The sequence below is a fragment of the Pelobates fuscus genome, chromosome 11 (assembly GCF_036172605.1).
Source record: "Pelobates fuscus isolate aPelFus1 chromosome 11, aPelFus1.pri, whole genome shotgun sequence".
NCBI lineage: Eukaryota > Metazoa > Chordata > Amphibia > Anura > Pelobatidae > Pelobates > Pelobates fuscus.
Window position 1 is genome coordinate 120,900,175 of NC_086327.1, and position 26,073 is coordinate 120,926,247.

Below are 26,073 nucleotides of genomic sequence, written 5' to 3' on the forward strand. Positions count from 1 at the left end.
CACATCTAATAATTAGTCGCACACAGGTAAATAGGCCCATACAAACCACATGTCATGATGCGTGCATATGAGCCCAATCTTTTGCCACTCCGTCTTCCAACCATCCAGACAACCATAGGGGGTGGATGGGTCTCTCCCTTCAGAATGAACAAAAAACCACCAGAACAGAGCTAAACTCAAAGTGCACAATGTTTGGGGCCTTGGGGCTGCCCACCGCTCGGCCTCTCATGCTGTAGGCAGGGGAGGGGGGGGGGGGCAGGTGTCATGGCATAACTTATGACACTCCCCATAAATTGATTACTAAAGCACATGGGGGGCCCTTTCAAGTTCCCTGTATTCTCTTGGTTTTCCTTGTTCTCTCTGTGTTTTTACTCTCATGATAAATTGTGTAAATGTGACAGATGGAACATATACCAATCTACACTGCATAACATGCCTTGTAACCCTTACTGCAACAAACAGTGAGTTGTGAAACTAGAACCGGCTTTTGCACAGGCCTCTGTACAGCAGCTATACCACAACGAATGTCGCTGCATGGCTGTGGGCACTCATCCCTGAGTCGGTCAGACAGCCTCTTGAAGGGCAAAAGAAGTGACGGACGCGGGTTGCGTGTTCACTGAAATGTTTAGATTTATTACATAACTCAAATACACAATGTACTAATTACGACACCCTTTCTCAGTGATTCCTTTTTCCCTTTTATATTGTTTATTTTATTGATTAAGTTAAATACAACACTATAAAACCTTGATAGCGATCATGTCAAACACCACTGTACAACCTACTGCAAGCATTAACGATAAATCCTTTGCTTTCTGTAACACTTTGATACTGATATAAGAAATGTGATTTGGCTTTTGCACAAGCCACTATTGATGCTGCGCAACTTCTGTCATTGTAAAATTAAAGAATTAAAATTAAAAAAAGCCAAAAAAACTTTTTGATCATGGTGTAAAGTCAGAAGATCATGTTCCTCTTCTGGATCCATTTTCAGTTTCTTTTAATATGTCAGGATTTTTAAAGTAGGATCCTCCTTTCATCGAAGCAGGTTTGGGTGAATATTTTGTTATTTACCAAGCCACCATGTTCTGGAGACTGAGCACTTTGGTAAACAAATAAGCAGACAACTGTGGCTAGTGTAGGAACTCACCTATTGAGGTTTGCCTTGACGTGGCTGGTGAGCTTATATATTCAAATGGCCATTGGAATAAAACTAAAGAGCCTCCATTTTGTTTAAATGTACATGGGGATTTAGGCCAGAGCGCAGGTAACGTTCTCTTTGTTTTTACTATGTATTTTAAGCTGTTGGCTACTAAGCTACTGCTGCTGTAAGCGCGGTGCTTTATCTTTGTGTTTGTAACTGTGGCATGAAGTTCAGGTTACTGGAATGGAAAAGGGAACTGTTCTGGGTACATAGTATCAAGCATCAGGTAAAGACGAAATCAGGAACAATTTATGGGTCATTCACTGCATTAATTGCTGAGGAGCGCAGTGATACACGCATACACACTGCACATTACTGTGATCAAGCCATGCACTACACTACTTTCACTTTTATTTACATACTTGATAATGTTAAAATTGGTTATCCATGTGTACATTCATGTAAGATTAAAGGCACACTATAGTCACCAGAACAACTACAGCTTATTGAATTTGTTCTGGTGAGTAGAATCATTACTTTCAGGCTTTTTGCTGTAAACACTGTATTTTCAGAGAAAATGCAGTGTTTACATTACAGCCTAGTGATAACTCCACTTGCCACTCCTCAGATAGCTGTTAGAGATCCTTCCTGGGTTAATGGCTGCCTAAAATGCATCCAAACATTCAGTGTCTCCTCCCTCTGCATGCAGACACTGAACTTTCCTCCTAGAGATTCATTGATTCAATTCATCTCTATGAGGAGATGTTGATTGGCCAGTGCTGTGTTTTAATCATGCTTGCTCTGCCCCTGATCTGCCTCTTTGTCAGTCTCAGCCAATCCTATAGGGAAGCATTGTGATTGGATCTAGCTACCACTTCTGATGATGTCAGCAGACTGCTTGTTTTTTTTTCTCTTTTTTTTTAGGCAAACGGCATGAGTTACAGCTTCTGGCTTGAATACAGTACGATTTTGCTATATTTATGGAGGCATGAGGGGCCCAGGAGGACTAGATGGTGGTGTTAACACTATAGAGTCAGGAATACATGTTTGTGTTCCTGACCCTATAGTGATCCTTTAACATCTCTATCTCGATTTTGTTTGATTACTTGACAAGCATATGGAAATGACAATGGCTTCAGAAAAACACAGTTTATTCATGATAAAGTTTAGCAACACTGATAAAATCTGCAGAGCAATGAAGAAGAGCAGTATGTGCTTTGCAGACCAGTGCACCCTAAAGGTTTACAAGAAAAAAGTATTGAGGTCACGTATTCCCCTGACCCTTGAAAAAAGTTCTCTGTAGGTGCTTTGCAGTTTTCAAGTGTACTTTTACTCTTGTAATAGGATCATGAGCAATTTAATTTATATATTTAAATAACATATTTTAAACACTACATAGTAAAAGTTGCAATGTTTAGTCCCAATATGCTATTTATTATCGGAAATTAATTAATAATATTTTTTTTAGTAAATGTCCGTAGACGTTTATTACAAAGGACGTTTCGGAGAATCAGAGAATCAGATCTGGTGTTCATTTCCTCTACCTTCAGGTACAAAAATACCATGAAATCCATAAGGAATGCGTACAGGAACTTCAGCCCTGCCTATTTCAGTAAAATCTTTGGCATCCAAGATAAGAAGGAATGTGCTTTTGTCCTACAGAGAAAGAAAAATACAAACATGAAATATAAGTAATAAACATATAAGAAGAAAAGAAGAACAATACAATTATATTTAGCCAATTCATCCATACATATGGTGGAGTTGCTTATCACGACAATCTAAATACCAAAACAGCTTTAGAAGGTACACTATAAACACCCAGACCACTTCATCTCAATGAAATAGCCTGTAGTTGTTGCCATACTTAAAGCCAATAGAGACACTTCCCTGAAATAGCAGAGTAAAAATTTTAATCGAATGGTCTCAGAGAGACCATATGATTGGCACAGCACTTTGTCGCGCATGTGTACTAGCCTCCCAATAATTTCCTACAGGAAGTTGCACTTAATAGTGACTGAATGAGGGTAGGGTAATATTCGCAGCCGGAATATATTTTACATATCTATTTCGCTTTTATTTGTGGGTGGTTATCTTTAATTTTTTTTTATTAATCATTATATTTTTTGTCATTTCTTTAAAGAAACACTCCAGGCATTATAACGACTTGAGCTCGCTGTAGAGTTTATGGTGCCAGGAGTCCCCTTGTCTCCCCTTATACCTTATATTTATATAGTTTGACTTCCTACCTGTGGTCTGCTGGGTGCCGCTCTGTACCTTCACTATCATGGCTGCAGGAGCAGAAGTCCCTTTGCCGGAAGTTCTGTTCACTCATTTGCTGAAAGTAATTAGCTGGTGCACTACTGACACCATAACCACTACAGTGAGCTAAAGTGGTTATGGGCCAAAGAGGAGAAGTAGGGGAGAGCTTTGAAAAGGTCTTTTTTGGGTAAAGCTCTATTGGGAGATACTGAGGTTGGGAACGAAGGTCTCCAGCCCCTGATTTATTTCCAGGAGAAGGCTAGGGGGAGCAATATAGTTCTTCTTACTTTTGATTTTAGGGGGCAGACAGACATCTTGAAATATTGGAATTCTACAAACACGCCCTGCTACTGATAGAAAACAGCATAGCAAGAGCAAATGTTTAATTTGCAGGGTAAATATTTCCTTGTGTATTACCTGATGAGGTGTGAGCACCGCAGAGAGAAGTACCCCATCATCTTCTTCAACTGATTCTGGATAAGGCACAAATATGGGTTCTGAAGGATAAAATCCATCTTCCTTCCAAATCTTAGCAAATAAATAAACAAATAACCACATTCAGATTAGGTCATTGATACAATAGGAATTTAGAGTAAATACAATTAGATCAGCTGTATATTAACTGCAATCAGATCTGTACCTTTGATTTCTTTGTCTCTGTATCTATTTTAACCAATGAATCCCCAACCATATGTTGGAATCCACAACCATAGAAAAAGCGGTACTTCTTGGTATTGTATTTAGAGTAATTTATTTGTGGAAATTCAAGACCGCACAGATCCAGTGTCTGGTCATGCAAGTTCTCATGGGTACACCATACCTAGGTAAAGAAATTTAAAATGTGTTTGATTGTTTGTGTAAATAGTAACCACTGAACCAAGTGTCAAAACACGGAGCTTAGTAAAAAAAACATTTTTAAAAATTGTGTTTTTTTTTGTGTTTGTATAGTAATGGTCCATCTAAACTACACTTTAAAAAGGCAAATGTTATGTTAAGTGAGTAGCTAATGGTAAACAACACAGAAAGAGTGATGCAGGAACATGGTATAGGATTGAACACAGGGAAAGTGCTGTAATTATGAGACAACAAGTAAGATGTCATGTTTTTACACATATTTGTACATTATTTATTGTGGTATTTTGTGCGGGTGACAATAGAACCTCGTTTCCAACGTCCTCTTATATCTAGATGTGACATCATCTGGTCGCTGCCCCCTGTGACCTAATCGGGTGGCTGTCCCGATGTGATATCATTTGGTGGAAGTGAAGTAAAACACAATTCTCTCTCACACACCAGTCCAGCATGAAATTAGTTAATATGTAACTGTGCAACAGTTTTGATCTCTAACATTCCAGCTTTAATGTTTTATTAATGTAACGTTATAGTAGAGTGGAGAAAAACCTGCTTTATTTTTAAAAAGAACCATGTTAAATGGCATAATTCAGATGCATTTATCAGATGAATACAATATACATTCAAAGGTTTCACAATGCACTTTCCAAATAAACACCTACTTTTCCATCAGACAGTTTGGTAGCAGTGGCAGCTGAGTAACTTAAAGGACGTATATCCGTGCCCTGTTTAGTTCTGAAATCCAGGTCAAGAGGGAGAACAAATCTGCGTGGGTAAGCATGGCTGATCTTATCGTAGACCTGTCACAAAAGAAACACTTTCATCAGTAGGATGGAAATAAAAAGAGATGGCCCACCCTGCAACCACTCACATCCCCCCCCCCCCCCCCCAAAAAAAAAAAAACAGTTCTGTATTAAAAATATAACATATCACAACTGGGAAAACTAAAAGGTGGAGGGAATTTTTGGAACACACTAGAGTAAAACTCTACTAATGTAAACTCTACTACAATATATACAAAATATATGGAAATAGACAGGCAGAGGGACTGCAACAATAAAAAAGACAGACAGACAGAAAAATATGTAGATGGACATGGCATAGACAGACAGATAGAGAGACAGACAGATAGTAAGATAGACAGATACATAGATAGACAGACAGTAAGATAGTTAGATACATACATATATAGACAAACAGACAGACAGATAGTAAGATAGACAGACAGATACATACATAGATAGACAGACAGACAGACAGATAGTAAGATAGACAGACAGATACATACATACATAGACAGACAGACAGACAGACAGTAAGATAGACAGACAGATACATACATAGATAGACAGACAGACAGACAGATAGTAAGATAGATAGATACATACATAGATAGACAGATAGTAAGATAGATAGATAGATACATAGATATACAAACAGACAGACAGACAGATAGTAAGATAGATAGATAGATAGACAAACAGACAGACAGACAGACAGATAGTAAGATAGATAGATAGACAAACAGACAGACAGACAGACAGATAGATAGACAAACAGACAGATAGTAAGATAGACAGACAGATACATAGATAGACAAACAGACAGACAGATAGATAGATAGACAAACAGACAGACAGATAGACAGATAGTTGACAGAAAGCAAGCTGTTTTGTGATGCATTCAAAAGAATTGTCACTTAGACATCTTACATTTTACATCAATTTAACCTGTACATTGTGTTAGGGGTAAAATCAGTACATGTATAGGACAAAAATAAGCTTACCTTGCATTGCTTCTGCCTCCTGAAAGAGGTCCAGCAGAATGAATGAGAGAAGACAATAGCGCAACCACCATCACATTATATATACAGTCATCATGAGTTTCTCCTCCAGAGAAAGATATGGCAGAACTATTTTATTTAGTCCCACTAACTGGTTGTATGATAGTCCTTTACTCATTGTTTTAATTGTATTAAATACTGCAAAGGTACCGGTAGTTGAACATACTAACAGGTGTTGTTGGACCAGGCTCACCTTCAAACAAGTAATATTATCTGTCCGAAACATATAATTATTTTAAATGACATATTTAAAACCACTGAGAATAAGTTCCTTTTCCACAAAGGCTTGCTTTGTTATTAAGCTGAATATAACCCTGAATTACACATATATAGAAGCTAATGGAGGTGGTCTTCCAGCCCAGAATAGCAGGGGGGCTGGACTGCTGAACCAAAAAAGTGGGAGAAAAGTATAGAAAATGTAAAAACCAAAACGAACTTGTATTAGACATCTAAGGACAATAAAAAACACTCATCAAAAAGGTGGATTTTCTCCATCTTTCTAGGTACCTTCTATTTGTAGGACCTAGAGTTTTGTGCTCACCGAATATAAACCTAAAATAACTTCTCCGTTAATCATACCACCATTCAGCATGGTTCTACTAGCTGTTAACATGAGTCATATTTCTAGCTAATTTGACTATTCAACAGCCAACATGTAACCAACCGCAATCTACCCCCCCTTCAAGCAATAGACCCAGTTGGTGAATAAAGTGAACCGGGATAGCGAAAGCGTGTGCATGTCTTTATGATTCAGCGAGTGTCAACTGTAAGCTTAGAGGGACACTCCAGACACCTAAAGCACTTCAGCGACATTTGTCGTTTAATGTACAAGGTCAGTGCAATTCGATGTAAAAAAAACTCTCGGCAACAATCACAGTTTTATTCACTAAAGTAAAAACGGCGGGGAATTTAAAGAGAATTTAAGCATTTCTAGTTTAAGGCCACAGTAGCTGAACCGAAAACAAATCTGACCGATAACTCTTCCATTTTGGCTATTTTGACCTTACATTTTAAATTCACAATGATTCTTGCTTTAGTGAATAACCCTGTTAATATTGCCTACTTGTGTACTTCTTTTCTGTAATCTGTATATTATTGTGCATTCGATGACATACAATCTCAAAAAACATTTCATCAGAAATATACATGGCAATACATGAGGATAGTAATAGCATGAAATGTTGAGAACACTGCACTTTAATTATGGCATAAGAGCATATTAAATAACTAGAACATGTCAGGCTTTAGTGCTTTGTAAGAACAATATTAAAACACCTAAGCTGCAAGCAAGGTACATGAGCCACTCAACCGATGCCCAAAGGTGGTGGACTTCCATCATGCACTCCAAAGAGGCCTATCCATCTGACCCTGTAAAATCGATAGTGTGATGTAGTGTTCTTCGGACAGTGAACAGAGCTTGTCACTGCTGCCCCTCAGTCTTGCATACCTGGTGAAATTATTTATAAGCCCGCCGCAGCTTCCGACGCCTTCTTCTCCATAGTACCCTTTGCCAAGTACATGGGGAATGCCCTTGCGTGGGTCAACAGGATGGCACCGGGCACTGCATTTCATTCTGCAGAAGGAAAGGTGAGACCCCACTCACAAAGCTTCGCCCAGAAGGAGTCGAAGAAGCAATCAAAAGCTTGGAGTAGCGGCTCCACATGCGGTAAAGTCTGCAAGGAAAAATTCACGGCTGTAGGCCCTGGGAGGGCGGACATTTTGACTGCTAGGCCCCAACTCTTCAGTTTGAGTGCAAACTAGAGATCTTGGTAAAGGTGAACAGTCCCCCCATTTGTAATCTTTGATCCTCAGAATGAATATAATTACCCCCGTTGACATTAAAATCATGCGTAACACAGAACATCAGCCAAATACCTAGTGTATATCTTTGTACTATTCAAACATAAAAAAATGACACAGCACCCACTCCACTCAAAATATACGCATATATATATAATTTAATGTCTCTGATTTTTTTTGATTTTTTTTTAAGGTCAGTTTAAAAATAACAATAGTACTTTAAGGTTTGTGTAGCCACAGTTAATACAGCAAACTCACCTCTTGCAACGCTTGCCCAGATTTGCGAAGGTTTTCCAACATGAATGACCCTACAGCCGAGCCATCATCTTGGCAGCACATGTCGAGTACAATGCAGCCCTGATCCTCATAGGAATTGATCTGATGGAAGGACATTAACGGGGGTGCACAGAAATGTGTGCTATGTGGCTGAAACAACATACAAAGACTAAGATGTACACAAAGCTGAGAGCTACAGGTAGAAGAAGTTCAGCATAACTTGATCTGGATAACAGTGGTGTAACAAACAAGACAAAAACGGGCAGGCTCAGAGATAGTGATAGGACCTAGAACACTTAACCCTAAAGAATAATGGACACATAGCTCAAAATCTCCACTCGATACTAGCAGCTGGTGAGTGAAAGGTTTGCCCTGACGAGTAGTGAGTATGCTACAGCTTGCACATCCGAGTAACTATTAAGGCTTTCAACTTTAGAGCCTGATGTACATATTATCTAAAGCAAGCGGCTCATCGAATAAACATTTTACAGTTATTGATGACAAAAAACATTTAAACCTTTTCAAAACTTATTTTTCCACTTGATCCCTACATCTCCATCAGTGGTCATGATGCAATAAGTCATCCATTTTTGTGTCAAATTGTTTTTGAGGATTTTGAAAAAAAAAAAAAAAAAAAGCAATCCTCTCACCGCACTCATAGCCAACCCCTTCTACAGTTTCCCTCATAACATAGAAACTAGAATTACACATTAAGTATGTTGTTGTTCAGCCTGGGCAGCAATGATAAACGTAGAGCTCAATGATAAACTGAAAACCCTTTATATCCAGCTAGTCAACTGGATCACCCTGAAAAATTATATAATGTTGGTCTGTAAGTCTAATTTGATCACAAAAGTGATAGGGCTTTGAGTTGTACTGGTCGATTATGCATCTGGGGAATTAACCGAGGAATAAACATGAGAATCCTCTATGTCTAAAGGAATAAACATGAGAATCCTCTATGTCTAATCACAATTTAGTTAAAGGAACTCTCCAAGTACCATAGCCACTATTTTGCGCTGTAGTGGTTATGGAGACAGGAGTGCCAGCCACCCCCACACCCATTGTAAGCAGTCAAACATTTTAGAACGGAATGACTTCTTACCCGGGGTCCACTGGGTACCGCTCCACACCTTCCTACAGGCAGAAGTGCTAGGAGCCTCTGTTAGCTCTCGTGAGCTAAGCCCTGCAGCGCAGGACCAGCTTATTGGCTGAGAATAACAGCTGCAGTGAAGAAAGCTTCCAGGAACCGATGAGGTAGGGAGTGACACCCATCGGCCCCAAAATAAGTTAAAACGGTTTGACTACTTAGAACAGGGGGCCAGGACACGTTGGAGTGGTTATAGTGCTTGAAGTTTTCCTTTAGAAGAGTCAACAGAGGGAACTAATAAAAGTTTATTCCCTAAACACAGAATTTTAGAGAACTGGAAACAGAATTGTAAAATGTACGCAAAAATAGCTGGTTTGGAATGTTCATTGCTTGGCTATTTTTGCCTATATTTTGCAATTCTACTTTCATATCACAACAATTCAGTGTTTAGCGTATAAAACCCAGAGAGTCAAAGAGAGCATTAGCGAAAGTCCGATACCTCTCCTGTGTGTTTATTCACCACATGGAACACAGTATTGTGTTGTGGCTCCCAGCTCATGGAACTTGCAAAGGATTTTCCTCGGATCTGGCTAGTCAGTATTTTCAGAATGTTCAGCTTCAAAGGTAGCTCTATAAACACTACATAGTTCTCTGTCATCCCTACAAATAAAATACAATCAAATGTAACATCAGAGTAATGTATGCCTTCTATTTAAAATATAAATCTAAGTAACACATAGCTGATAAGTTCAGCTTCCATTGCAAAAGGTTTAAGAAACCATCACTTTACACCATCAATTTGATTAACAGGATACTAAAGGTACCAAAACAACTTCAGCTTAAATAAAAAATTATTTAGCAGTTTTACAGTTACCTGAGTTCCCTTGGCACCTCCGCTCTGGCCCCCTCTTCAGATATAGCTAATCCTACCTCTGCCTTAGTGACGTCATTTTTTTGATTTATTTTTTTATAATATCTTAAATGTTTATTTTGTTTTGTACAATTTTACATTCTCTTGGAGTACAATACAATACGATACAGCATTGTTCATTCATAACATTTTACATTGTTTCATCTTATTACTCATCTTTTAGAGTGATCTCACTCATATAATAAGTTTGTAGTATCCCAGGAGTAATGACAGTAGATTAAAAACAACAACCAAATAGTGCATCAATAAATCCACCATAACCAAACAAAAAAGAGAATAAAAAGAAAAAAAACTAAAAAATTTAACATTGTATTCCAAGCTGTATATCACTATCTTTGTAACTCTGCTCTTATCTCAATCTGATTCTCACCTCTTAATTAACTCAATAATCAGAAAAAGATTATGAGTCGCTAATCTCCCTTCATCGTCTCGAATTACAAAAAATGGCAAAGAAGAGGAAGAGAAAAGAAAACAGAGAGCAGCAATCCCTAATTCAGCTATGGTTTCTTATTATACAATTGATAATAATATCTATCCTTTTGTATAACAGTCTGTTAGATCATTATCCCATTTAACCTTTTGAATCATACTACTTTAACCCCTTAAGGACCAAACTTCTGAAATAAAAGGGAATCATGACATGTCATGTGTCCTTAAGGGGTTAAAGGGGTACATCAAAAATATAGTAGTGTGAGCGCTCCAATCACATAGATAGCATAATACAACCAACTACTCCAGCAATGAAAATGTTAATTAAATGTATATATATATATATATATACATATACATATACATATATATAAATATAAATGAATATATATATATATAAATATAAATGAATCTGACACCCTGAAAATGGGTACCCTTAAATGGGTACATCCCCTACTTCCCTTTGCCTAGGTTCTAATAATTAATCCAGGGTTCCCATATTTTGGAGTGTATTTTCTTTTTTATTAGCTGATCCCCAATGTAGCTCTTCCATTGCTCTTATGCCCTCAACCTTATTAATCCATTAAGCAGTAGTCGGTATTATAGTATTTTAAGGCGTTCACCTCATTTATGAGGAACCATAAAAGTTTTTGTTTGTTAGTGTCTGAGAACGAGTTTGGCCAACCCAACAATATCTGAGACGGTGTTAGGGTGAAAGGTAAGGGTAAGACTTGTTTTATATAATCTATTACTTGTTGCCAATACATCTGAATTTTAGGGCAAAGCCACAAATATGTTCATATGTCCCAATATCCTGACCACACCTCCAACGTTCTTTTTACATTTTTTGAAAAAATAAGTTGAAGTGTGCTGGTGTTTTATACCATCGTGTTACTCTTTTATAAAATGTTGCTGGTTTGGAATATTCATTGCTTGGCAATTTTTGCCTAAATTTTGCAATTCTACTTTCAGATCACAACAATTCAGTGTTTAGTGAATAAAACCCAGAGAGTAAAAAAGGGAAATAACGAACGTCCGATACCTCTCCTGTAATGATGGTCCAGGCACTCAAGTTAAATCTAGTGGCCAGATTTATTGGCGCAGAATCAATACAATGTGTCGGCCCACAACATGGCCTTTGTCAAGCTTGACAAAGGACCTGCTGGTGGCCGAAATGTTGTTTTAAGTCTTCTCCAATAAATCTGCCCACTGAATTGAACTTGAGTGCCCGGACAATCATTACTTTTCTGCAAATCACATTGAGAGGATTGGCTATGGATTGGGATCCAGAAGAGTGCGTTATCCATATTGGCAATTATATTGAATAATACACTTTGACAATAACATAGGAGCTGACGGTGTTCAAAGGTCTTACCGAAACTGTGGTAGTAAGATGGTTTCATCTTTTCTTGTGGTTCAATTGAGCATATAATTTGGGTCCCTTCCAAAGTCTCTTCAGAGCCTGACCTCTGTACTGGGATTTTTATGATGTTATAACAAGTTCCTAAAACAAGACAGATAAATAATTCAAACTAGGAAATATATTTTGTTTTGTGATTCTCAGTTTTAGTCTCCCTAAAATAAAAAACAAAACAAAATAAAATTAAAACAATTTTATTTTAAGTTTGACTGTAAAAGTTTATATGATTAGGCAGATACTATTTAAAATATATGTATCACTGAATTAAATGATCTGATGACTTTTCAGACTATGCATTATATTTATTAAAAGGGGTTATACATTAAACTGTATGTTGCCAGTACTGTATAAATTGCATATCATCACTTAAAACAGAATACAATGCAATCTAGACAAATGGGTAGCCAAATTGTAAGAAATAATTCGGATTTATAGATATTGGTTCTATTGTTTAACTCATGCTATTGGGAGAGTGATAAAGAAACTTTACATATGGCTTCCTCGACATGCTGTGCAGTATTTTAAAATGCTTTGCATCCACTGATGTGGTCATCTCAGATGAGGCACCCTTATAAAGCATGAATGCTTAAAGCATATTAAATACTCATTATGACTGTGTTGGAATTTTACTGATATCCCTACCCAGTCAAAATATATAGGGAGAAAAAGTAGGGACTATCTTGTCTCTGTGTATTTCCTACGCCTGACACTTGTAGACACTGGGCTGCGCTATCGCTGTATAGAAGTGCCACCAATGATGACTGCAGGGAATTGGCTCTGTCTATAGGGGATCCCGCGGTCTCATGGGACCCTTCATAGACCTCCATGCTGTACTCTTCTGCATGCACGAGAGTATGGCAGTGATAACAACTCCTGGCGCTGCTGAAGAGTACCCGCTGGAAGAAGATGGCCGTGCCGCAAGGGACAAGTCCCCAGAAGGTGGCAGTGCAACTTTACGTTCGCCTACTGTTCAGGTAGGAGACATATGTTTGGCTGTCATCACATAGTACATGATGAAGATGGGAATAGGGTATGGGGTAACTATAATTGTCTATGTTTGCATTTACATATACTAGTTTTATCACCTTGCTTCCCATAAGAATTCCCCATGTTGTATGCAGTTCCATCTGGATCATAATGAGGATGGGCTGTCGCACCATTAACCGCAGTAAATTTACTCCAGTCAACCTGCAATAAAAAAAATGCCAAAATTGTAAAAATATTCTAAAAACAAGTGACTATATATTAAGGAGGAATGGTAGCACATGTCAATTACAAAGCACAGAGAGATGGGAAAGAATCGCTACAAATGGTAGCATCGCACAATATGCAGAGTCAGTAACAATAACTAGTTACTACTCCTAGAATTAACTGAATCAGTAGCTGAATAATAATAATTATTATTATTATCCAATTGACAGTACTCATTAATAAACCGTGGTAGGATGAAGGGCTAAGTTGACCCCGCCAATGTTTGAACCTGTGATCTTATGTTATTTCAAACAGGCTCCGTAGTCAGGGAATTTATCTCACCAGCACAATATAGCAATAATGGAGACCATGGATTTAAAGGAATGCTCCAACATCAGATATAAATATATTTATTTCTAACATTAAAATTTTCCTGTTTCACTGTAGATTTAGCCTTTCGCTCCAAAATAAATGAGTTAATGAACCTTAATCCAAAGCAGAGACCGCCTTCTTGGCGCAGTTCTATTCTACCTCTGGAAAAGTTTATACTTCCGTAATAGCATGTCAACTGTGCGCGTTATTCACTGTCTGAGAGCAACAGCAAATGCTATCAACCAATAAATAAGGTCCAAAGTTAGTATGCCAATACGGAACCATTAACATCCATTATTGCAAATCAGTGCAGACTGGAAGGAGCCCGGGTACCCAAAGACCATGGTACCATGTCAAATCATTTCGAACGTTTTGGCAACTTTACTAAAACTTCTGGCACCATAAGGACTACAGTGCACTGTAGTAGTTATGGTGCTTAGAGTATCTTTTTAAACTGAGTCTGAGCAATAAAGCGGCCATGATTGACTTTTTATATAACTGAATTGAAATAATCTTCCTTTTGCTTGGACTGGGACTTATTGAAACTTTATTCTAAAGAGAAAAATGAGAATAGGAAAAGGTGAGCGACAGAGAAATAAATAAATCAAATATTAAAAAACGTAGAAAGGAAGTGTATTAGCCTACTCAATGATGGTGTAAAGAAGCACAAAGGGCCTCAAAAAAAGGAGACAAAATTATTTGTTAACATGTGAAACGTTGAGAATGAAAAATGAATTTAAAATGACAGGCCCCCCCAAAAAATGTAATATGAAAAATTCTCCACATCAGCTTTGTTTGCATTTCAACTAATTTTGGTCTAAAATTTTTAAACTCACTTTGAGTTAATTTTAAATTCCTGACAATTAAAATTTTATTAAATAACTTTATGCAGCTATTTAACAGTCACGGGTTGACACATTTTTTTACAGCAACATAGGCCATAACCACACGCAATGGTGACACTTATTTCACAGAAAACTGGATTCACCATACCTTTTCCAGAGTGTTCAGTTGTTCTGGATCCACTTTACGCATAAAATTTGTCTCAGTGCTGACATAATAATCTCCTTTGTACTGCACAAAATTAACACTGCAATTGTCAGTAGATTCTGAAAAGAAAAACAGAATACATTACTGTTGCTTTAAAATGCCCCCCCAAAAAACAATGGTCGATAGGCAATCTAAAAGGACTGTGAGTGCCCAAGAGAGCCGGGTAAGTGTCCAACTCTGGGGCGGTGCCAGGGGACTCATCGCACCATAACCACAACAGTGTACGGTAGTAGTTTTTGTTCTTACAAGTGATCATTGAGGCCCAATGATACTGTATCATGCTGTCATTCTAAAAAAAATATTTAGTATTTGTAGATTTGTACAGCCCTGCTATTGTTAAATAAGCCAGCCATTCCATTTTTATAAAATATTTTTACAGGTTGGTTTATTACAGTGGAATTATGATGACAGAAAATCTGTTAAGTAACTATTTAGAGTTTTTAAAAGTCTTCAACAAATCTTCTTCAGACAAGAAGACAAGTGACTATTACATACCTAGTGTGAATTTAGCCTTGAAGCGATCGAATCCAGACTTGCAGGGGTCTGGCATAGCCAACGTGCCAAACTCTGAGATCACAATCCGATTCGCACTCTTGTTTTGCTTATAAGAATCGCTTTCAAGGAACCTGCTCAGGTATGTGACAGAGCCATTCTGAATTTTGAACTTGTGCATCAGAGCCATGCCATCAAACCAATGACTGTACCTTTAAACAAGATCATTAGACAAACTTAATGCACAGTCTGGGTGCCTAAAGGTAGGTACAGTGAGCTCCCAAAGAATAAATTGCCTTATTCACTTATTTTATCCTCAGAAAAGGCTTACAATATCATCTGGCTTAATATATCCAGTATAAATGATAACACAATGCATGCTTTGCTTGGTTTGCAACCATAAATATTAAGATTTTTTTAAAAATGTTTCCATAAATTCCATAAAACTCAGTGTTGATTTCAAAATCCATATGAAATGCTAACCAAAAAGCTGACATATTGCTCTAGTTTTGGTTCTTTGTGATCAAAAGGATTTATTTATCGCAAAACAAGATCTCCTAACATAATGTTACTCAGATTTTGCTCTGGTAAGTCATAGTAAACTCATTAAATAGATCCACTTTTGGTCATACAATCCTGTTACATACCTCTAACATTTCAAACGGACAAAGAGGGACACTCCATTTTTGAAACTCGTAAAATGCCTAATTGGGTACTATTCACCAGCCCCCTCCCTCTGTATTATGCAGTAAATACTGCAATAAAATCTGGAATCCAGTGCCGGTCAAAGCTCTTGTTACTGCCTTCCACACCTCCGCCAAACACCTGCCAGGGCCTCGCACAGTCCAATCAAAGGATTCTCATACGGAAATTGAACGGAGAAAAAAAATAAGCAGTGATGTAGGGAGGCAGGGAAGACTGTACTGAATGAAGGAGGGAGGGAGGAGGGATACAAACGCTTCCCTTTGCAGGCTCTGCCTGCAAGGGATAAGCTAAATACATATTTTGACAGCGTCCTGGCAGACGTAAAATAAACACAGAATTGACATTAGGCAGCCCAGAACAAATTTAACTTAATGAAGCAGTTTTGGTGTATAGGTCATGCCCCTGAAGTCTCACTGCTCAATTGTATGCTATTTAGAATCAAAGCTGCCCCGGAGACCCAAAGCAGCTGCCCCTTAAGCCCACAACATTATTTTCTTCTTAAGGCGGCCGGACATCATGATGCTGGAAATACCGCTGCGGGCCTCACACTGAGGGGGACAATCGGGTGGCCCATGCTCTCAGGGCCACCCGATGACAATGAGCTTGGTCAGCGCTGCAGCTCTTTAACAGTGCGACCGGGTCCCCTGTGATGAGATCAGGTGCTGGGTCACTTCCTCCCAGCTAACTTAAGTAGGTAGGCAGAGAGGAGGAATGAAAACTGGGAAAGAGTCCGACTGGTAAAAGCCTCAGCCAGCCACTGAACCCCCGGGAAGTCACCGTCCTGCACCCCAATGGTAGGAAAAAACAGGAAGGTGATTAAAAATGTATATTTTCCATGTGTATCTGTTTGTATGTGTATCTGTGTGTCTGTATGTGTATCTGTCGGCATGTGTATCTGTGTGTCTGTATGTGTATCTGTGTGTGTGTTTGTATCTGTATGCATATGTTTCTGTATGTATGTGTATCTGTGTATGTGTAGCTGTTTGTCTTTATGTGTATCTTTGTGTGTGTCTGCATGTGTATTTGTCAGTATGTGCATCTGTGTGTCAGTGTGTGTATCTGTCTGCATGTGTGTCTGTATGTTTATTTGTGTGTCGGTAGGTGGGTTTCTGGGTTTGTATCTGTCTGTATGTGTATCTGTGTGACTGCGTGTGTGTTTCTGTATGTGTATCTGCATGTGTATCTGTATGTTCATCTCTCTATACGTGTATCTGTGTGTCAGTGTTTGCCCCTCTGTATCTGTATGTGTCAGTGTTTGTATCTATAGGAGTCATTCTGTGTATCTGAATGTTTGTCATTATGTGTATCAGGGTATCTGCAGGTGTGTCAGTGTGTGCCCCTGTGTATCTGTGTATTTGTATGTGTGTCAATGTGTGCCCCTGTGTATCTGTGTGTCTGTGTAACTGAATGTGTGTCCATGTATGTATCTATATGCATGTTAATATGTGTATCTGCATGTATGTCAGGGTGTGTTTGTCTGTGTATATGTATGTTTGTTAGTGTGTGTCTGCATGTTTGTCAGTGAGTGTATATGTGTGTCTGTATGTGTGTCAGTGTTTATCTGTGTATGCACCTGTGTGTCTGTGTATCTGTCTTTGTATGTCTGTGCATTTGAATGTCTGCACCTGTGTATGTGTGTATCTGTATGTGTGTCAGTGTTTGCATCTGTATTTGTATGTGTGTCAGTGTATTTTCACTCGGTAAGAGAGGAATGTGGCTAAGTCTATAATCTATGTGTGTGTTTCTGTGTTTTGTTTCTTTTATGTGTGTCTTGGGTTTGGATGCTAGCGGTTGGGAGGGTGAGGACCAGGAGGTCTAAGCAAATGCTTGCCCAGGGTTCAATCAACATTAAAGACGGCCCTGCCTAGGCACTCCCTGCATGTGACTTGCACAGCCTTCCTAAACACGTCCTGTAAAGTAAGATCTAACGTTTACACTTCCTTGCAGGAACTTACTGTGTGTGAATAATGTTCAATAAATAAAGCAGGAGATAACTTCTAAAGCAAGTTAACATCTCATTGAAAATTAAACTATTTTTTTTCATACAGGCGGTTCCAGTCACAGCAAGGGGAGGTGTGGCTAGGGCTGCATAAACAGAAACAAATGTGATTTAGCTCCTAAATGGCAGAAAATTGGGCAGCGAGCCTGCAGGGGCATGATCTATATACGAAAACAGCTTCATTAAGCTAAAGTTGTTTTGGTGGCTATACTTGCATAGCTTTCCTTAACTGTACAAATATATAAAACGATAAAATAACAGATCATTGAGAAATGGCCACATACTTTCTGCTAATATGGCATTACTAACCAGCTGGACAGATTCTATGCTGAAGGAAAACACTTCAAAATCTTGACTTTTTCACTATAATGATCTGCTATCCGTCCTATTTCTCTCAGTTACTTTTATTGGCCCATTTTTATCACAATACAATGTTCTCTTCTATAATTTCTCTATTTCTCTCACTCTTCTCCCATCATGTAGAATGTATCTGTAAAATCCACTCTAAATGGAAACAGTTTTATATTCTATTTAATAGAAACCTGAATACAATAAAAACACAAACAAACAAGACCACTGATTTATATGTAAGAATGCACAGAAACCGTCCTTACGTGTCATTTCCAAATTCAAACTTGCCAGGTCCATTTCGCAGTAGGCTGCCATTGATCCATTCTGGGATAATCCCTGTAGTTTTGGTAGGTATGGGCTGGGTTGTTTCGTTCGCGGTCTGGAATAGCGGAGCGATGCATTCTATTCTTGGTTCAGTCGAGAAATGGATCTTCACTGATACATTGAGCTTTTTTGCAGCTGCAGAGGTAGAAAGCCCACATAAAATAATATGTCCTAAAACCCCTTGCCTATCCCAGTATAGCCCAGAAAAGGGCATCCCATGTAGATAATATGAACTATTTATTAAATACGATCTTGCAAGCAGTGTTTGCTTTGAAAACAGTTTAACACCTAAAGGTAAGGAGCGACCAGACACTACCACCCTATAAAAACTTAAATAATCTATTCAAGGTGATAGTGCTGAAATGCTGTCTGTATTCCTTTTCCTTATAATAAAGCAGTTATTTTTGTTTATTTTATAGTGTACCTGTATACTCAACTAGCGCAATGCATGACAGGGTTGCTATAAACTTTTTTTCCTGGGGCTGCTTTTTATACCCAATTCAAACTGTTCCCACTGAAGCTGAATGTCAATTTTCTGCAAGATGGGAGCTCATTCACTGTCTGCACACGCTCTAAGCTAATGAACGAGTTCCTATCTTGAGCAGAATAGACATACGGCATCCACGGATTAAGATGTGAGCAACGTGGGCGCCCAGCATTACCAGGGTAAACGTCACATTAAGAAAAAAATACACATTGACAGGTTACAGTGGGAGGCTGCCAGGGCACTCCTGGCACCATAACCACTTCAGTGTGTTTCATTATATGCATTTCCATAAAAAGACTCACCAAAATCCTCAGCACCAGGTCCAATAAGCCCTTAATACGGCCTTGGCACCACAAATACCTTATCTTACTGAGTTGTAATTGTGCCAGAGTAATGTAATCTCATTGGCAAACACTCTTTTGCTTCTTAACAGTGCCTTCAAGCCTTTTAGGCCGGGAGCCAAAATACTCAATTAAACAATGCATAACTGTTCAACATGCTTAGTGAACGGTGATGCAATTTACATCTGCGACTAAGCGGAGTAATATTGCCTCTTCATACAATTGTTTTTAAGAATATTCAGTTATAAGGATTTGAAATCCATACAGATATTGCTATTACAAAACAAAATGCAATTTCTTAAACCCATTGCCCTTTACATTACATGGGCAGATGTCTCTTCCACTGATGGGCAGGACATGAATTGTGCTGCCCCTGCAGTATTCATTACTCACATGGAATAAAATATTTTGTTCCTATCAGGATGGCCCGTTTTGGAATCCCACTCTGATGTGATTTAATTTAATATTCTAATAATTAATACATTTCCCTCCTGCAGTGTGTGAGTTCAATGCAGCTGCAGGGCAGAACTTTTCATGCCCTGCCTATTTACATAAAGAAGGGCTATTTGGCCATGAAAGCTAGGAACTGGGGCTCCTACTATTGTAACTCCCATCATTCTCAGACAGCCATGCCTTCAATAAGAAACAGCTGGAGGGGCCAAAATGACAGCAGAGACAGGGGGTGACTAACTAAACTTTCAGCTTAATGAAAAGCAGTATTTTTAATTTGTGCCATTTGTTTCTGGATCATATTACTGAAAAAAATCCGATCAATGAAGGAGTTGTAAAGTTTGCATTGTAACAAGTTTGGCCGCTCAGAGCTTCCGTACGTTGTATAACTAGTGGACATGCACCCCCCAGACTCGGCCAGTGTAACAAGCAGGACCATACCATTCTACCAGCTAGCACTTACCAGCACACAGCTGCGCCCGCACAGCGCTGGCAGCAATCAGCACCCTCATTGTTCTCTGCCAATGGTTCAACCCTGAGGGTTCACTTCAAGCCTCAAACAAACAAACCCACATACACTTCCCTGCCTTCCGAATGGTTGTTCAGTCTGTACCTTGTATCCTGCTTCGTTCCTATTGGCTGTTTAAGTTCCAGCCTGGGGCAAGCACAATCAATAATGCCAGTAGAGGGAGGGTGGTGTCAGTCACAGGGAGAGGGACATTAGGCTGTCATGTGACCTTTAGACAGACAATAAATGTAGAGTAATGGTTGAGACAGGTAAAACATAGAGTGAGGCAGATACCAATGAGATGGTGACAGCTGGAAATAAAGATGGCTGTATACAGTAATAACATAGAGATACAGAGCTGGAAAATGTTAAAATTCAATAAATAGACACAACACAGTCACTACACACACAACACTCAGTCACTACACACACACACAAGAATCAGTCACCACATACACAAACACTCAGTCACCACACACACAAACTCTCAGTCACTACACACAACACAATCAGTCACTACACACACAACACTCAGTCACTACACACACACAACACTCAGTCACTACACACACAACACTCAGTCAATACACACACAACACAATCAGTCACGACACACACACAACACTCAGTCACTACACACACACACACACAAGAATCAGTCACCACATACACAAACACTCAGTCACCACACACACAAACTCAGTCACCACACACACAACACTCACTACACACACAACACTCAGTCACTACACACACAACAATTAGTCACCACACACACAACACTGTCACCACACACACAACACTGCCACTACACACACAAACACTCAGTCACTACACACACAACACTCAGTCACCACACAGACAACACTCAGTCACTACACACACAAACACTCAGTCACTACACACACACAACACTCAGTCACTACACACAACACAGTCACCACACACACAACACTGTCACTACACACATAAACACTCAGTCACCACACACACAACACTCAGTCACCACACACACAACACTGTCACTACACACACAAACACTCAGTCACTACACACACAACACTCAGTCACCACACAGACAACACTCAGTCACTACACACACAAACACTCAGTCACCACACACACAACACTCAGTCACCACACACACAACACTCAGTCACTACACATACAAACACTCAGTCACTACACACACAACACTCAGTCACTACACACAACACAGTCACCACACACACAAACACTCAGTCACTACACACACAGCGCTCAGTCACTACACACACAAACTCAGTCACTACACACACAACAATCAGTCACTACACACAACACTCAGTCACCACACACACAACCACTCAGTAACTACACACACAACACTCAGTCACTATACACACAAACGCAGTCACTACACACACAACAATCAGTCACTACACACAACACTCAGTCACCACACACACAACACAGTCACCACACACACACAACACACAGTCACTACACACATAAAACACTCAGTCACCACACACACAACAATCAGTCACTACACACACAAACTCAGTCACCACACACAACACTATGTCACCACACACACAAAAATCAGTCACTACACACCCAAACTCAGTCACCACACACACACAACACTCAGTCACTACACACACAACAAGTCACCACACACACAACACAGTCACTACACACACAACACTCAGTCACTACACACACAACAATCAGTCACCACACACACACAACACTCAGTCACTACACACACAAACAGAGCCAGGGTTTTAGGAAATGGCCTCATTCTGGCACCCTTCCCAGGGCCCTGGGCAATCTTCACCAGGCCATGCATACAGTCATATAGAGTCCCACACACACAATCACATACAAATACAATCATACCGTATAGAGTCACACACATAGTCATACATAGAGTCACAGTCACATAGAGTCACAGACACAAAGTCACATACAGTAATCCACACAGACATTAAATCTCCTTCTTCTGCATGTTACTGGTATGGGCATGATTAAGGAGGCGAAGAGGCTGTAGTTACAATCCCTGGTGTCTAGTGGTTATTGGAGCATTACTCATTTTGTCTCCTAAAACAGTTATTTTATTTTCATTTTTTTTTTTTTTATAATTCTTTATTTTATTTGTGCATGGAATATTACATATAGCTCGCCCTGTCACAACAGCAAGAGCATGCAGAGTCGAACAAAGATTTGCATTAGTTAGGCAGTGGTATAGACTTAGCACATTTTTAGATAAGTAACGTTTGATACATAGCTATATTGAAACTGATTATTGATAGCGGTAAGAGCATGAAACAGGAGTAGGGTAGTGAAACTTTCAAGCTGAGGTATATATGAGACAGGCATAGTAAATCAGACATGCTTAATGATATACTTAGACATGCTCTATAGCAGGTAACTGCAAGAGCGGTATAAGAGAAAATAAAAAAAGAGAACAAGAAATAAACATTCTACATTAATCTGTTGCTGCATCTGGGTGAGTAACTCATTATAGGAGGGGGGACAGCTAAGGGCAGCAGGTATTATGACCTGTGATAACAGCATTTTAGCGGCCCAGCCGGGAAAGACACTGGTGTGCCATCTAACCAATGCCCCTACTTGCCGCCCAAGTTCTCAGAGAGTCCGTCCCAGTCTTCCCCTCGCTGACAGTCCAGGCTTCAGTCGGGGTTCGCGGTTGCAGAGTTGTGGGACTGCACTCCCAGTAGCACAAGGGGAAGCCCTTACATTCAGGTTTGTCGTGCTGGAGACAAGTGAGCAGATCTACTTGCTGGTGAGGTGAGTGGTAGTGGGAACACCCTGTTGCTTGAAGTGGAGCCGGCCGCCGATGCAGCTTTTTACGCCATCTTCTTTGCGGCCCCTTTCAGGAGACACATGTGGGATGTTTATGCCTGCGGTAACGAACAGCAGGACAGTTACAGGTAGCCGCAGCTTGGTCGGCGGGAGCGGGAATGTGTGCTCTTTTACAGGACAAAGCTCCGTGGAAGGTACAGTTGAGGTCAGGTGCTTTATGTTGCGGTTCCTTGCGTGTTGGCCCTAGCAGGGTGTCACTGTTGTCCCGTTGTTTCGCAGGGGAGATGAGTGTAGTGATTGCGGTTCTGTTCAGTGCCTCTGGTCGTGCCTCCCTCTGAATCCGCCTCACTCTCCTCTCATGATCGTGGGTTAACCCCCGGGTGGGGGTATTGTCTGCCAGATGCTTCCCCTGCTCGGTAGGTGTGTGGGTTGTCGTGGCTGTTCTCTGTTCAATGCAGTGCCAGAAGTTGTGGGAGAGGTCATCGAACCTGGCGTTGAACTGGGCCCTCCATTGAGTGATCGGGTCGGTTTGCTGGGTTTCCTGCGTGGCGGCCATCTTGGTCTCGCCACGAGGTTCACGCTGTACGGTACCTCTGCCCTCCGGTTCTCCGTGTGTGTGCCACCCACTGCAGTAAGTGGACCGGGATAACCCCCACCGGTCCAGGGCGGGGGGTCGGAGTGTAGCGGGTCCACGTGCAGGGCTCGGACTCCGGAAGATCGGCCGCCTCTCCCCCGTCCAAGTCCCAGTAGGCCGCCACCAGGCTCTCAGGCTGTCCTCGTTGCTAGTCATCAGGGTGAGCGTAATATATTGTGCCCGAAGCCCCCTGTGTGTGAGTGCGTCTGATTTTTGTCTTTGAGTCCAATATTTTGGCTTAAATCTGTGTTTTTGCCTATTCTGTGCAGGAGCTCAAGCTGCATGCGACTGCTCAGCTTGACAGTCAGGCTCCACCCCCTTATTTTCATTTTTTTTTTAATGTTGAAGTGTTCCTTTAATTGTAACAAAATGTTTAACCATTTGTTTTCACTTGGCATCATGCACAGTGTCTTTATATTAAGGGACAGAAGCACAAGGGCCACTGGGAAAGTAAATCAAATACTTGGTTGTCCACACCTTTGCCTGACTCGGGGGAATAGTGGAAGACAATAAGCTCTGGTTGTGAGAGCAGTCCCAAGGGAGGATATTTCATAGGTAAATTTACTTTGTGGTCTTCTGATTGGGTGTAGCAATGGGGAGTGTAAAGATTTTGTTAATGCAATACCAAAAAATATATATATATATATATATATATTTTTTTTTTTTTTTAATTCTTTATTTTTGTTGCGCATAAAGATTGACAATCATGCTTGTTATGCCACAATGGCAGCCATAAACATTTCAAGAGACAGGATAGTATGGCATGTAATTGATAACTGCACATTTTTTTTTTTTTTTTCACAAGTTAAATCAAGATGTGTCAGTGAATGAGTATATATCAGGGTTGATGGAGGAATGCTTGTAGCCTGACACTGAGTGATTAAATATAGTAAGGTAACATGCTATTGAAACATTAAACCGGGGAACTCAAGATGTGTCAGCAAGAGAATATGCATAAGGGTTAATGAAGACATGCTTTGTAGCCTGACACTAAGTAAATATAAAAAGGTAATTCTCAATCTATTCAGTAGCATAGTAGCCGCTGGGTATTAATCTAAGGGCACAGAGAAAGGACAGACTTAGCTGCACTATGGTCTCATGCTGAACAGACTAATTTCAGCCTATGCCACAAAGAGGTCGCCTTGAGCCGGCTCCCTTCCCTGTAAACTCAGTGTCCTCTTTCTCTCTCAGGCAGGTCGGTATGTCAGGCTGGACTTCAGGCTTGCAGGTTGCTGGGGAGGGACTGTGCTTCTGCTTTCTTTCCACCCGAGCTCCTTTTCCTGTTGTTTTCCCAGGGGGCTTTTATATATATATAAATATATTTTTTACATACATTTCACTTTTTTCCCCATTTTTTAATTCACCCATGCAGAAATATTAAAGGGTTTAAAAAGGATCTGAAAAATTTAAAGAATGGGGATACCATGCAATCTTAAATCTACATTTACCTTTCCTGACTGCTGGAATGAATCCATGAAGTTTGACCTTGAAAAGTTGCAGAAGTGTGGATATGCAGGGGCATCATTCACAGTCCTTCTGCAAAGATCACAAGTACTGTAAGGGACAGAATTCTACCTTGTCTGATAAATTTGTTTTGGGTTTTGCAGCTGTTAGAAAACATTGCTGGAGAAAAAAGGAAGGAAAATGGGTCTGGATCTAAATAAATTTCATTTAGCACTGCAAAAAATTGCTTCTGTATGTGCATGTTAGGAAGGGATTAAATAATGATATCGTTTTATCTTCTCAATGGTAAAAAAGTGACAAACAGTCGGACAACCATTGTGCATTTTTCTAACTATTCTAATACAGTCACAGAGAGAGATTCTGATCTTTAGATCATATTCCCCTGTGACTTGATATATGTGGGACATGTGTTTTTCAGATTTGTTCAATTATAATGTTTAATATCACATAAATTAAATCAACATTTATACATTGGTCCTCTGATTTTGTGTGTGATGGATGTACATGTGATCTTAAATATATTAAAAATAACAAATGTAAATTAATAATTAACATACATATTTAAACTGGAAAGTTTTGATGGTTCTTTTATTCTTTTCCATGTGACTAACCATTAATGGAATAGTTGGTTAATATCATTATTATGCCCTGCAGGCAATGCACAAGTCACACTCTATTTTAATAAATCAATATACAGTCAAGCAAAATCTACAACTTAAAGAAACACTATAGGGTCAGGAACACAAACATGTATTCTTGACCCTATAGTGTTAAAAAACACCATCTACCCCCCTTGGCCCTTACTTGTCCCTCTAAATATAGTAAAATTGTATCTTTATTCCAGTCTGCT

The 26,073-nt window shown here is 39.6% G+C and overlaps 1 protein-coding gene across 1 annotated transcript; it reads right to left on the reverse strand.

Moving 5' to 3' along the window:
- Nucleotides 1-2,557: 2,557 nt before the first annotated feature.
- Nucleotides 2,558-20,433, reverse strand: LOC134577488 (carotenoid-cleaving dioxygenase, mitochondrial-like). The gene is made up of 12 exons (XM_063436253.1): nucleotides 20,273-20,433; nucleotides 18,471-18,666; nucleotides 15,156-15,364; nucleotides 14,604-14,719; nucleotides 13,133-13,235; nucleotides 12,003-12,131; nucleotides 9,767-9,927; nucleotides 8,160-8,327; nucleotides 4,921-5,058; nucleotides 4,047-4,226; nucleotides 3,824-3,934; nucleotides 2,558-2,800 (listed from the first exon to the last, which is right to left on the reverse strand). The coding sequence occupies exons 1-12, from the start codon at nucleotides 20,319-20,321 to the stop codon at nucleotides 2,663-2,665; spliced, it is 1,698 nt and encodes a 565-aa protein (XP_063292323.1). The 5' UTR covers nucleotides 20,322-20,433; the 3' UTR covers nucleotides 2,558-2,662.
- Between the last annotated feature and the right edge of the window lie 5,640 nt (nucleotides 20,434-26,073).

Excerpts from the sequence above, each read along its gene's own strand:
- LOC134577488 (XM_063436253.1), bottom strand. The coding sequence starts at position 20,321 with ATGAGGGTGCTGATTGCTGCCAGCGCTGTGCGGGCGCAGCTGTGTGCT. Across the intron at positions 13,236-14,603 it reads AACTGAACACTCTGGAAAAG|GTTGACTGGAGTAAATTTAC; the intron begins GTATGGTGAATC and ends TTTTTATTGCAG. Across the intron at positions 5,059-8,159 it reads CTGGGCAAGCGTTGCAAGAG|GTCTACGATAAGATCAGCCA; the intron begins GTGAGTTTGCTG and ends CTTTTGTGACAG.